At 38.8% G+C, this 13,424-nt stretch overlaps 1 protein-coding gene across 1 annotated transcript; it reads right to left on the bottom strand.

The window, feature by feature from the left end:
• Positions 1-1,721: 1,721 nt before the first annotated feature.
• Positions 1,722-10,667, bottom strand: MAPK6 (mitogen-activated protein kinase 6). Its single transcript, XM_031055851.1, has 5 exons — positions 9,443-10,667; positions 8,661-8,805; positions 5,521-5,685; positions 4,687-4,888; positions 1,722-4,092 (listed from the first exon to the last, which is right to left on the bottom strand). The coding sequence occupies exons 1-5, from the start codon at positions 9,995-9,997 to the stop codon at positions 2,994-2,996; spliced, it is 2,166 nt and encodes a 721-aa protein (XP_030911711.1). The 5' UTR covers positions 9,998-10,667; the 3' UTR covers positions 1,722-2,993.
• Between the last annotated feature and the right edge of the window lie 2,757 nt (positions 10,668-13,424).

Raw genomic sequence — 13,424 nt, 5'->3', positions numbered from 1 at the left:
TGTTGTAAACATCACTTCTTCTAGCTGAAGCTCTTGTTAAATAGACTTTAAAATGCTGCCTTTTAATAAAAGGGAACTTTAAAAAGCTGGTTACTTTTCTCATTCCTTATTTGCTTTTTTGTTAAATAAGGGTGTTCCATTGTACTTGGCAAGCACCTCGGCTGAAACAGTGGTCCCTTTATCTGGTTCATAATTTAAGCCTCTTCCATATTTTGTTTTTAAAGACAATGCTGTTGCTAGGTCACAGCCAAAGGGCTACACGTGTAGCTGACCTATTTTTTCCTGCAGGGATGGGCACGGCTGATGAGTACAGGGCAGGAACCATCCTCCATCCAATGGCAACAACCTGTGACACCCTGCACTTTCTGCAGGCTGCTCTTCCCACACTCCTGCAGTTTGCCAAGGGAGAACCCAGCACCGCACCCACAGTACCTTCACTTTCTAGCACTGATTTCACTTTGCATGGTCCTTACAAAACACTTTTGTCTCCACAAAGGAAATTCCTTCTACTTAATAAACCCGAGTGCCCAGCTGCACCCTGCAGTGAGCCATGGATGGAGGCTGTTGTGAGAGCAGGGTTTGCAGCAAAGCAGGCAGCACAGCCTGTACATGCTGCCTCCTCAGCACAGGCAGAAGACAAAGGTAATGAAGCACCATGCTGGCTTTAGGCTCAACACTCGACTCTCCCCTTCCTTTTAGTGTAGAACATTCCCTTTGTACCCTTACAGGTTTCTTAAGTACTGTTAACTTTCACATGTGTTAAAAAAAAAAAAAACAACCAAAAAAGATACTTCATTTGTACAAGATGTGTTCCTTCCACACTCCCCACCCACTGCTCTCCTCCAATCTCAACAAAAGCCCTACAGCCCTTGAGAGGGCAGCTGGTCACTCCCCTCCCTCCAGCCCACACCCCACTGCTGAGGCTGCACGAACGCCCAGGGACCCTGCCCAAGGACACAGTCCCTGTCCCCTCCCCAGGTGCCCATCCTGCGCCACACTGAAGGGCCACAGATCCTTGTTTTAGGCCAGTTGCAAACGTGCTACCTGCCAGAGGAGCAGGGATGGAAGAATCTGGAGGAACTAAAGCACTGTGATAGGAAAAGCTGTAGGAGTTTGCCAGAAGATGCAGCTTTATTGTACCATTAATTAGCTCCCTCTGGAACAGCTGTGATGGCAGGAAATGGGAAGAGAAATACATTCTGTTCTAGGGCTTGCTGCAACAGAGACCTGACCTGCACATTTTGTAACATCCCTCAGGAGTCACCTGGTCATGCTCCCAAAATCTCCTTGTGGAAGTGCTCCAGCCAGGCTCTTGCTGAGGAAGCTGCAGGCTCACCTTCACTCCAGGCTGCTGGCAGTGCAAAGGGGCTCACACACACTGCAGCTTTTCCTTTAGCACTCATCTAGCTAAAACTTGGATAAAACACTAAGTTGGGTCACATACTCCTAAAGTCAATTGTTTTTTTGAACAGAAATGGTTATGGACACCATAGTATATTTGTACTTTCATAGCCACACCACTACATGGGATTTTCCTGGGTGCAGGAGAGAAGGAAACTGTTGGGAGTCTCCTTGCAGGATGCTGCATCCCCTTCTAGGGAGAGCTTCTCATGCTTCCGTGAGCACCCTGTGTTAGGCAGTGACCCTCACAACTGCCCCAGCTGCAGCACAGCAGCTGCTCTTCATCTGGCAGGGTGTGTACAAAGCATCACAAACAGCCATTTTTGCTGGCCATGTTTTTATTTGTTTTTAGTTTTAAACAGGGGAGCCAATGATACATCCAGTATTTCAAAAAATCAGAAGGTAAAACAAAGTTTTAAAAGACTGAGATGCTACATGCTATATTTAACCTAATTTTATTCATGCTTGCTTTGGAGGGGGGCTGGGAGTGGGACAGGAATCATTCGTAAAAACATACAGTAAAAACAAAATGTCTCACCATATAGAACTTTAACCTACAGTAATGTTGTACCTTAATTATTTCCATGCACACAACTAACATTACAAAATTTTTAAAAAATGAACACAATTAAGACTTCTAGGAGCATTTGATAATAAAGCAATTCCTAATTTCTTTTGTAGAGATCAAGCACCTCCAATTACAAATTCCTATACACAGTGAGTGCTTTACTTGAAATGAAAACTAAAAAAAAATAAAAAAAAATGTATTGGATAGACTCAGAATAAGCCAATGTTAATATATATCCAGCTATGTAGGCAATAAAACCATAGTGCTAAACAAAAACTTTTATCTGAAAAGTAACTCAAAAATTGACTTTCTATAATTACAGAAATATACTTATTTGCTAAAATAAATAAAAGTGCTGCATATTAACACTTCACTATAAAGAATGCATACCAGAACATTTATAAATATTGAATGATTTTCAATAGGAATAGCTACTACAATAATGCTGGCTAAATAGAAGTGCATAATGAGAAGCACTATGGGTGGTTAATGTTTTGCCACATACTGCTGTTACCTTGAGGTAGATAACACATGCGTACCAAATTCTGCATTCATTTCAGTTGCTGCTGGTATCATGTGTCTAAGAAATGTGTAGAGTATGAAAAAACTCTAAAATACGCATGAATGAAAAAACATTTTGGGAAAAATAGATATTCTCATGCAATTATGTACAGTCTCACTGTGTAAATTTCAAGGCAAGGTTCTTTTTCTGCAAAACATGGACACTGTTTTACTGAGAGAATGTTTTTTTTACTTGGTTTAGTGCATTTTTTTGTTACCTCCTGCATTTTGCATTATTTTGCTCTATTCTTTAATTTTGTGTGCAAACGACATGCCAGTTTAAAAACAAAACTAACTCATGTATAGAAAGTAATTCTGGATTGTAAAAACAATGGTAAACAGAAAACTAACGAAATCCATACCAAAATTACACCATCTGATTCAAGTAAAAAAATTACTTACACTAGTAATAAAAAAAGACAAACACATTTCATGAATACAAAAGAAATGTCTGCTGAGTGTTTTAGTTTAGATGTTTCAGAATGCTGCTGTAGGTTTTGTGGGGAATCTGGGGAGATGATTTCATAGCAGAAGGCGTTAGCGTGGCCTGGATGGACTTGAGAGGCGAACCAACAGGGCTGTGAAACTGAGGAATACCTATAGCCTCAAGCTGCTTGTTGAAGAGGAGTTCCCCACTGTTACTGAGAAAGCTCTCTTCTCTTTCCTTCTCCCCAAGCTTCCCCTCTTCTACTGGCTCAGGTTCTAGCATTTCAGCATCTTCTTTCTTACTAAAAAATTTGTCCAAATAACTGGTGTAAGTATTTTCTTTTTCAACTTGTTCATCTTTCCTTACTTCGCAACAGAACTGGTCTATGAGGAAGCATCCCTCCCCACCACTGACAAACTGACTGTCCCAAGAAGTTTGGTACAGAGCTTCTAACTGTGCCAAATTGGCCATTCCTTTCTCCTGCTTCTCTCTGCTCACCGACTTCGATATTATTCCTTTCAACTCTATCTGAGACACTGAACTATTCAAGTCATTTAATTTATCAACATCAGTAGACTCATGTTGTAAACTCAGCTGGATGGTTTCTGCTATAAAAGAATCAAAGTCAAACCCCTGATTCTTCTCCCTTTCTTTTTCAACAAGTTGCTGTGATGCTTCCTCAAGTGCTATCTGAGCTTTCACCAACCCATTCTTTTCACATTTAGACTTGCCTTTCTTGTCAGACTTTTCTTTGCTTTGTTCCTTCCAGTTTGAAAGATCTATAATAAGCTTGGGCTCATAGTAATGGTTAACTTCACTGTCTCGCCAAACCAAATTATCTAGGTATGAAGAGGACCTCATTTTGTAATTACAAGTGTGACTACATTCCAGATCACAATACTTGTTTTCGTGGTGATCTGAATACTGCCAGCAAGGCTCAGTAGAGAAGTGGGTGTCAAAGGCAGGATCCTCCAGGTACTTTTCACGATCTCCATCCAAATATTTGCGAGGATCTACTTGCACTTCTTCTTCATCAGTAACGTCAGAAAGAGCCCTTGGATCACGCTGAACTTCATCAGCTTCATAGTTATTATGAATAGGCCAGTCATGGTCTGAAAACTGACTTTCATGGTATCTGTAAAACAATTTCCTAAGGGTTAGCAGCTAAAAACAGTCCTCTGGCTCCCAAAACAGAGACAGTCAAGTTGAGAAATTCCCTTACAAAATAATGACAATTCAACACAAAGCTCTTCCTTAATCCAACTGGGTACCTCTTCCAGGTTTTTAATTTAATCTAGCAAAAAGAAACAGAATTATGTACAACAGCTCACTCCATGTACAGAACTTTTTCTAAAGTGTGTTTAATTAAGATGACTACTGTGAAATCTCTACTACAATGTGCATTAAGCATTAGACAAGACAATCATAATTAAAACTCTCCTTAAACAAAGTTTATTTTTAGAGAAGTACTTTGGGGAAGAAAAAAATAATGGAAATATTAACTTTAGATTCTAGAGTCCTGAGTGCAACTCAGGAATCCATCAGCATATCCAAGGTCACCACTAACGGATTATAAATCCAATGATAATGCTATAAGAAAATAAGAACATTTTATTCTCAGGTCAACTCAAGAGAAAGAAACACAGAAAAAGAAATAATGCTCATGAAGCAATGTCACTTCAAGCACAAAACCATCTAGTTATGTTACCACAGTAAGTGATAAATTTACCTTTCCCAATTATAAATATGGCTGTGACTTTCATCCATTAGCAGAATATCATCAACCTCATCTTCAATGTGAAAAGGATGACTTGAAATAGGCTCATCCGTTGGAAAGGAATAAATGCTCATATAAGGATGGGACAAAGCTTCTTCTGCTGTCAATCGATCCATGGGACTAAATGTCAAAATTTGCTCCAGAAAGTCCAGTGCTGTAGAATATAAGCTACCATTAAATGGGAAATTTCTGACATTTAGAACCTAACATTAAGGTGCAGTGCTTTGCTCTAGAGCCCTCCAGTTGTTTCAAAGTAGCTGCCTGTGAACTATCAGCTACTGACAGTAAATGCCAAATATGCATCCTGTAGCCATCAGAAAGAGAGAAGCCAAATCTAAGATCAGCCATAATTTAACTTAAAGCATAAAAAAACCAGCAAGAGACAGAAAGCTTCAAGCTGAATCAGTATCCACCAATGGCTACCAGGAAACACTGCTGCTACTTTGGCTGGGAGACTCCTTTTTAAAAACATTTGAAAGACAGTCCTTCTATACTGACTCCATTCCAATGTTCCCTTGTATTTAAAAGGCCAGTGTGTCAAAACAGAGCAATTCCAGTGCAAATAGGTCCAGCAGAGATTCATAATTGTACTGTAAAGATAACCAAGCAGCCATCATAGAAGTAAATTTCTTTTATTAGGGCAGAAGACAATCCTTCTTCAGAGAACACAGATTCTTCTAACTGAAACTTGCTTTTAACAATCACATGCCTGCACCTCAAAGCTGCACACTTCTTGATGATTTTGAAACATCAAACCATTGAATCAAGGAGTTTTTCATTACTTACCTTCAGGACTGATGCCTGGAAGCAACTGAGTTAAAGGTTTGTGTGGCTCAGTCATATCGTTTCTAATGTAAACTGGAATTACATTGAGAAGCTCCTGACGGTCCTCCTCATGTACGACAGGAATTGATTCTAGAATCAACTGCATCTGTTCAAGTTCATGTGCACCTGAGCACCAAAAGAAAACACAAGCTGCCATTTCAACTTGAAACATTTCTGATCCCTGTATATGAAAGGCATGTCAAAATTCTGTGCTCTGAGCAGCTGTTTCCAGTAAAAGATTATAATCTCCTGCACCAGAGGAAAGGCTGAAGTTCTGAATTTAAATGATAATAAATCTGAAGAGCTCTCAAGAAATGCTGTGGCATATGAAGAATTACAGAGCTGCTATCACAGATAAAGAGACCTAACATTAAGCTTTTGTAAGGGTGTTTTCACCATGGATGAGGTACTCTACAGCAATACCCTTTTTATTATACTCTATACACTGCTATCCTCCCCTTTCAAACAATCCACCTAATTAATACAGTATTTGACCTCACTTTGAATTGTATGTCCCTCATTAATAAAAACAGTAGTAGTTTAGCTCAAAGATATTTTGCAGGGCATAACCATTTGTATTAATAGTCTACTCTGAAATCCTGCATTAACTGTCAAGTACAAGACAAAAATCACCTGCTGTTTACATAGAATGATGCTTTTTTTGAAAAAAAGTACTCTATTACAATTGAAATTACAGTACTCTTCTAGCACTACCTGAAGTTTCCCTGGGTAAGAACAATAAGGGCCTATACAGCAGGTCAATTTTGAATAATGAACAGCATCTATATTCAGTACTGGAGTTCCCAGAAATACAACCTGCCAACTTGAGCTCGTTGTTCAGCTCCAAGGAGGATGTAGGATCCTAGAGACTCAACTGGCAGATTAAATGATATAGGATTATTTGCATGCCAAGGCTTCCTTCCTTCACCAAGCAGCTCTGGGCAATCACAAGCAATACTGATGTATGTGACAACAAACAAAAATAAATGGGGCCAGCAAGAGACTCTACCATCTCCAAACCTCCAAACTTCTCAGTTCACTTCGGTGCCTGCACAGCACAGCAGTCTGCACTGGACATCCTATCACACACCTGCCAGGTGACTTGAAAAGCTGAGGCAAAGTCACTGCAGAAAATCTGACAGAGCTCCCCAAATGAATCAGTACTGCTTTGTGTTAATGTCTTTACTGGACTGAAAGAGCTCTTTTGTTCTACTTCAATTGACAACAAATTACTTAATATGATCTATCAGATGTTATATTGCTTGTAATTTGCTGGAAAATAGATTCTACTGTGTAATGAGTACCCTCCTAAAAATTAATCAGCTTTCTGTAAACTATCAGGGAAATAACCATTGCAAAATATTAATTTAGAACAAAGAGGTAGAGAAGTTGTTTGGAAAAGCTACTGAAATCCATTGCCTCAACTTCCTTTCCCTCACTTGTTCCAGGTATTCAGCAATATTAATCTGTATTCTTCCTTCCCATTCTCATCAGCTTTCTGAACAGCAGGATTCCTAAGGGATGGTTCAGAAGCAGACAGGATGTTGCAATTAACCAAATCAAACCCTCCAAACAACTCTGCAGAAGAACTATCATATCTCCAACCATCTTCCCTTTCCAAATGCATGATGCCAAGAAATCCATTTTTCTTTAGATTAGAAAACCATGGCAGTGCTAAATTTTCAGAGGGGCACATCTATATCTAAAATATTTTTCTAAGTATCTACTCAATGCAATTAAGGCATATAAACAAGCCTAGAAATTTAGGATTTTGGTGACTAAGACCAAGTTTTTTTACAGAATTCTAACTCTGCACAGCAATTGGGCCAATAAAAATTGTGACAAATACCAATGATACTCAAAGAAAAAAAAACCAAAATGCTGGCAGTTGTGATCAGTCTATGCTGAATGATGAAATCTGCAGACTTTCTCCCAATGGCAACCTAATAAATCTTGTATCAGTCAAGCATTTAATACTCTGGGGACATTACTCCAGTAGTTAGCAACTCAAAGAGTGAAAAACTCACTGCATGTTAAGAGAAGCTTCTGCATGTATTAATCACTGATTTATACTGAATAATGCTTTCAATTGACAGTTCTTAATGGGAAGAAGCTCTCAATTCCATTGCCTTTTCATGCAAAGCTAAGAATGACTGCAGAAGTGTGCTTTCAGTCCACAGTCCTTGTGTCTAAAGGAATGTGAACTTTGAAATGCAAGCTTAACTCTCAGAAGTTTTATCTGTATTACTCCTATAATTCAGGCCACAGGAGCAAATCCAAGAGTGAGCCTGAATGAGACAGCTGCTGCTGAAGCCCCAGGGCACACAAAAATAAGCATTTCAGAGGTATTTCTGCAGTTTGCTCCTCTGCTCCCATGGACTGAGTGCTTGTCAGCAGGTGGTGATCTCCTATAGCGCAAATAACAGTTTCACTTTACCTAAAATGCTCTAGGTATGTGCTCTGAGCTAGGTCAGCAACATGGTACAGGATGGTCATCAAGAGATTGGCTCCAAAAATTTCCTCCTGATCCTAACCAAAGCTCTAATATAAATGCACCAAATGAAACTAGAGCATTGCCTCCTATCTTACCTGAAACAGCTGAAAGTTGCACATTTCCTTGCTGTATTGCACTAAATTTTACACCTTTAAATCTATGCCCCTGGGGCTTAATAATTTAAAACATGAGAAGCAAGAAGTGATTAGGTTGACTACATTAAAAAAATAAACTTTATGCATATGATACTCAGGGTATTCATAATCTTCAAATACTCCCTGGATACACCAATTCACACATGTATCAGAACACTTCTTAAGCAACCACTAAATTTAGCTTAACACGATTACAGTAATATTTACCATGTATGACTTCTACAATAAATTGTGATATTTATCTAAATACACACCAATACAAGTAAGGAAACTGAAATGTCTTCTGCTTTACAGATACATCAATTTATAGTTTATGTAAGTGCACAAAAATATAGCATATCCTGATAGTTAGTGACTACTGATATTAGCCACAAGAACCAATCCTTCCTGAGCAAGATAATTAAGCAGTACCACTCTTTTTATGAATACACCACTGATTTTATTCTACCCACCTGCAAAGAGGGTTTTCCCAGTCAGCATTTCAGCAAAGATGCAACCTGCAGCCCACATGTCAATGGCTTTAGTGTAGTTGTTAGGAGAAAGCAAAAGCCGGGGCGATCTGTACCATTTAGTAACCAATCCTTCAGAAAGATGGCCCTAATGAAATTAATTAAAGATTTTTATTAGATTTTGAAGACTTATGTTTTTAATTTATTTTTTAATGCACTACTAACAAGATTTTTTTAGTCTCAAAGTCCCAGGGATTATATTGTGTGCATTCTACTAAACCTTTCTACCTTTACAAATATCTCTGTGAGTGAACAGCAACCGTATACAAACATGACACTGTTTATTAGTCAAATGAGGTACTGCAGCAAAACTTTCTCATTCCCAGATGCCAAAAAAATGCAGAGATGGTACTGAACTCTGTTGTGAAACATCTGGACCAGGAGGACAGTATCACTAAACCAATCCCCCAAAGTAGCCATACTTGCACTACGAATGCACTGCTTATAATCTTATCTAAGGCTTCTATAGTTAAATATAACTAAATGTTGCTCTTAATCTCAGGTTCTGTCTTCGCTGTTAAAACCTTTGCTTTTCTGAACCCATTTAGTAAAAAACCCAAAATAAAATTTATGCTTGCAGTAGTTCTATCTGAACTATAGTATTTCCATCACCATGCTAAGGAGGCCCTCCACAGCCTATCTACCTGTGCAAAAGGGGGAAAGATGCTATTTTAAGAAGGAACACCTGTCAAAGCATCTCTTAGATATTCCCACTCTCTGCATACCTTGTGGGAATAATGAGGATCCATGATTCGTGCAAGACCAAAGTCACCAATCTTCAGCACCAAGTCTTCAGTATTAATGAAAAGATTAGCTGGTTTGAGATCTCTATGCAGAACATTTGCAGAGTGAATATACTTGAGCCCACGTAGCAGCTGGTACATGAAAAGTCTGGCATGATCTTCCAGTAAAGGGCCTTGCTCTAGCAAATTAGCCAGATCTGTCTCCATGTATTCCTGGACAATGTAAACACAGTTCAATTCTGTCAGGGAGCCCACATCATCTGTTAACTGGCTTCCACTGGGACCAAGAATTTCAAATACTTTGACAATGTTGTCGTGGTCAAGTCTTCTAATAATTTTGATCTCACGTAGAGCATGTTTAACACTCTGGGGATCTGTAAGGACAATTTTCTTGACAGCTACTCTTTTGTCACAGTCATTATCGACAGCAGAAAAAACTAAGCCGTTTCCACCACAGCCCAGTGGTTTTAAGTCCATATACCGAGAGCCCAGATCAAAACCATGAATGTTCATGAGACTTTCAAATTTTTCTGCCATTTTAAAATTCTTTACTTTTATCCTCAAACTACTAAGCTTCTGTAAACACACGGAGACACTTCCACTGGTATCTGAAGGAAAGGTCTTAGAGAAAGGGAGAAGAAACACTTGGCTTTGACTGCAAGATGGTTTCTTGACACTCTCATTTCATTATGAGCCAGCCAGGCCTGTTGTGTCCCCTTGAATTTAGAGCCTGTAAGCTCTAGAACTCAAACCGAGCATAAGATCGAAAGATTGCAGCATTCATAGTTCAAGAAAGGTGCAGCATTTCTGCAGGCATTAAAGAAAATATTCACAAGAAACTCAAACGGAATGAAATGACATACTATGCACTCAGCTCTACTGTGCTAATCTGGTTAACATTTAACAAAAATGTGAATAAATATGCACATAATAGGCTTCTATTAACATCCTCCTCCTCACAGTGCAGATACATTCAGTGTTGGACTGGTCCTGAGCAGCGTCATTCTATGGTGCTGGTAAGCACTATTTTTTTTCCTTCTTCCTCCTTTTCTCTTCTTTGTTTACAGTCTAGTTAAATGGGAAACTGGCAGCTCTTGATTTACAAAAGATGCCTTCTGTTAATGATCAGGTGGCTCCAGCTCACCACAATCACAATCAAAGCTACCATCCATTTTACTCCGTGGCAACCTGAAAAGCAGAGAAAAATACATGAGTACCCCAGCACATACAAAAGTCTTCCTCCTCCCCCAACTCATTGAGTTACCCTAAATATAACTTACTGTCCAGTTACAAAAAAAAAAATCATCAAAAAAGCTAAACCAATTAGAAATTATATGTACCTTTCACACTTGTGGAGGAAAGTAATAATAAAGCAATAATGCCCAACCACCATTTCTAAAACATATATCGTGAACATTTTTGATGTCATCTAGTGAATTTATGGCACAAAACAAGAAATCCTCCCTAGTCTTAATATAGAGACTAACAATGCAAAGTTGCTTTGTTAAGAGCTGTTAAGAGACAAGCCAGAAGCAACAGTATCCATAGCATCTGACAGCAAATTTTGAAATAATTCTTTTCACTAAACTTTTATTTGAAGACAAAATCAGGTTTAACTATTTCACCACAGTAAGAGGTAACAAGGTACTGGTCACACAAAAATGGTGGCTTGTACACTCCCACTATTTACTGAATATACAACACACATCCAATGCCACTCATAAAGCATTAATCCTTGTGATTTTGCATAAAGTTTACTAATATCTCAAATAATAACTTTGCCTCTATAGACTCGTTGTTACAGGAATCATAGGGGTAATTCCTACATATCAAATATTATTTATCAATTATTTCTATACTTATCCAACCTAGATTACAAAGCAAAACTAGCAGCAAGTACATTTTACAGAGTAACTGACATGTTCTACAACCATTTCCCCTAACATATGGGCTCTTTCAGACATCATTTATTTTTTAATAGTGTAATGAATTCACCTACTATTATGAAAAACCAAACTGGCAATTTTCTCAATAAGTTCCCGTCAGCAACGGCAGAATGTAGTCATAAAGACCACATGGTGCATTTTTGTACAACATCTTCACTTCTTCTAAAAGCTCAAAAATGCCACAACGGGAAGAGTCAGAGGTGTATGTTACACAGTGTAGTAAGCTTTGGGCAATTCCACTACAAGTCACTTGAATGTTCTTCCCCAACATGTAGAGGTCACATCAAACCACTAAGTGTCTCCTGTTCAATCTCAGATGAACACATTTCAGCTCTTCCCTAAATGTAAAGGTCGCCACACAATCCCAACACTTCAGATTTAATTATATGAATGTTTTCCTTTAAAACAGTGCTAGCCTTTCAGTGGGACAACTGGGAGGAAGCAAAACAAGTCTCCTCGCTCCTAACACCAGCAAGAGCAGCTGACAGGTTATTAACATATTTTAAATAATGGCCTCAATTCACTAAAGCAATCAGAATTGTACAGAGAAAAAGAAAAAAAAAAGAAAGAAAGGCACACTGGCAATGAGAAACAAGACTTTCAACACATTTAAATATTACCCTTCCTTTGGCTCAAGCCTGACTGTCATCAAGACACAGCCCCAATGCCCAGCCTTGCTCCCCCCTGCCACACACCACCTGCCCCCAGGTATGCGGGCAGAACACAAGGAAGAAGGAAACACATGCTATCCTCTTCTCAATATTTCTTTTTAAATAGGGATCACCAAATGAAGTATTTCTGAACTGAAAAGCATTGAGCTGCCCCCTACTGATGTGGTATACCCTGCCACAAGGGTGATCTTCAGAGCTTTCTCTGCTCAGCACACAGAACTTAAGATTGCCTTAAGACTCCTTTCTTTGTGCTTTGGCAAGAGTCCTAATCTTAAATAGTGCTTTACAAAAGTTATTATAGTCTCAGTACAAACACAATATTATAGTCTCACAACAAACACTACTAGTTTTCCCCAAACTATCTTGAATTTTTAGCAATATTAAGACACTAGAGTGAGGACCCCTTTTAAAATACCTGTGAATTTATTTAAAGAACACTAGTAAAACTTTTCCTAAAGAAGACAGCATCAGTGACCATCCAACTCTGTTCACAATTGTAAAACCCAGATGTCTAGCCTCTTGATTTTTAACATTTTTGAACTGGAAATATTTTCTCATTCACATGTACTACTTTCAGGTTCACTCATTCTGAGCTGCTGCCTGTACAACAGTTCACATCACCCCATTCACCTTTCACTCCAACATCCCGCTACTTGTTACAGAAATTAAAATTTGTACCAAATATCACATTAACTTGAGGACCAAGGCCTCTGTTCAACTACCCTGCATTAAGGTGTATTTTACATCCTTGGGACCATCTACAACCAGTTGTATTCTGCCTCATAATTAGGCTTATTGTTTCACACTGCTGATGTCTTCAACATGCAGCAATACTGAAACTGTTTGCACCAGCTGCGTGACACATCTGGAAACTCTCTTTTAGCTAGTTCCATTAAACAGCCCAGGAACAGATTCAAAACTATGCCCATCAGCAGCAAACATTAAGATCTGCCATCTCTTTACCATAACTCAGCTCTTACCCCCTACTGCCATGAGTGAATGCAGCAACGATAGGACTGCTTCAGGGAGAAAGGGAACTATGGCCAACTCCTGAAGTAGGAGCTTTACAATTTTCCCTCTGTATCTCTGAAATGATGCATTTTTAATCACCAGTTTACACTTATCCTTCCACCAGGTGTCCACTAATTAAAATGTTTTCAGAGAGCCTGCAATGATCTCCACAACCAGACTGATTTAGCTAAGAAAACAAATGCTAACAACATAAGCAACCAACCCGATGCAGCCTTCGTTTGACCTGATCCTGCTCCAAGCTTCCTATCTGCGAACAAATTACTTAATCCCATGTTCTAACCACTTTAAACATATAATGGACTACTGTATAAAAAA

This window comes from Geospiza fortis, unplaced genomic scaffold (genome assembly GCF_000277835.1).
Source record: "Geospiza fortis unplaced genomic scaffold, GeoFor_1.0 scaffold171, whole genome shotgun sequence".
In the NCBI taxonomy this organism is placed as follows: Eukaryota; Metazoa; Chordata; class Aves; order Passeriformes; family Thraupidae; genus Geospiza; species Geospiza fortis.
This window is presented reverse-complemented; position numbering and strand designations above follow the sequence as displayed.

What these genes read in the sequence shown, in the direction of transcription:
- MAPK6 (XM_031055851.1), bottom strand. Translation starts at nt 9,997, where the DNA reads ATGGCAGAAAAATTTGAAAGTCTCATGAACATTCATGGTTTTGATCTG. An exon ending in TCCAGGCATCAGTCCTGAAG is followed by an intron (nt 4,889 to 5,520) that starts GTAAGTAATGAA and finishes TATATTCTACAG; the next exon opens with CACTGGACTTTCTGGAGCAA. An exon ending in CATATTTATAATTGGGAAAG is followed by an intron (nt 4,093 to 4,686) that starts GTAAATTTATCA and finishes ATTGTTTTACAG; the next exon opens with ATACCATGAAAGTCAGTTTT.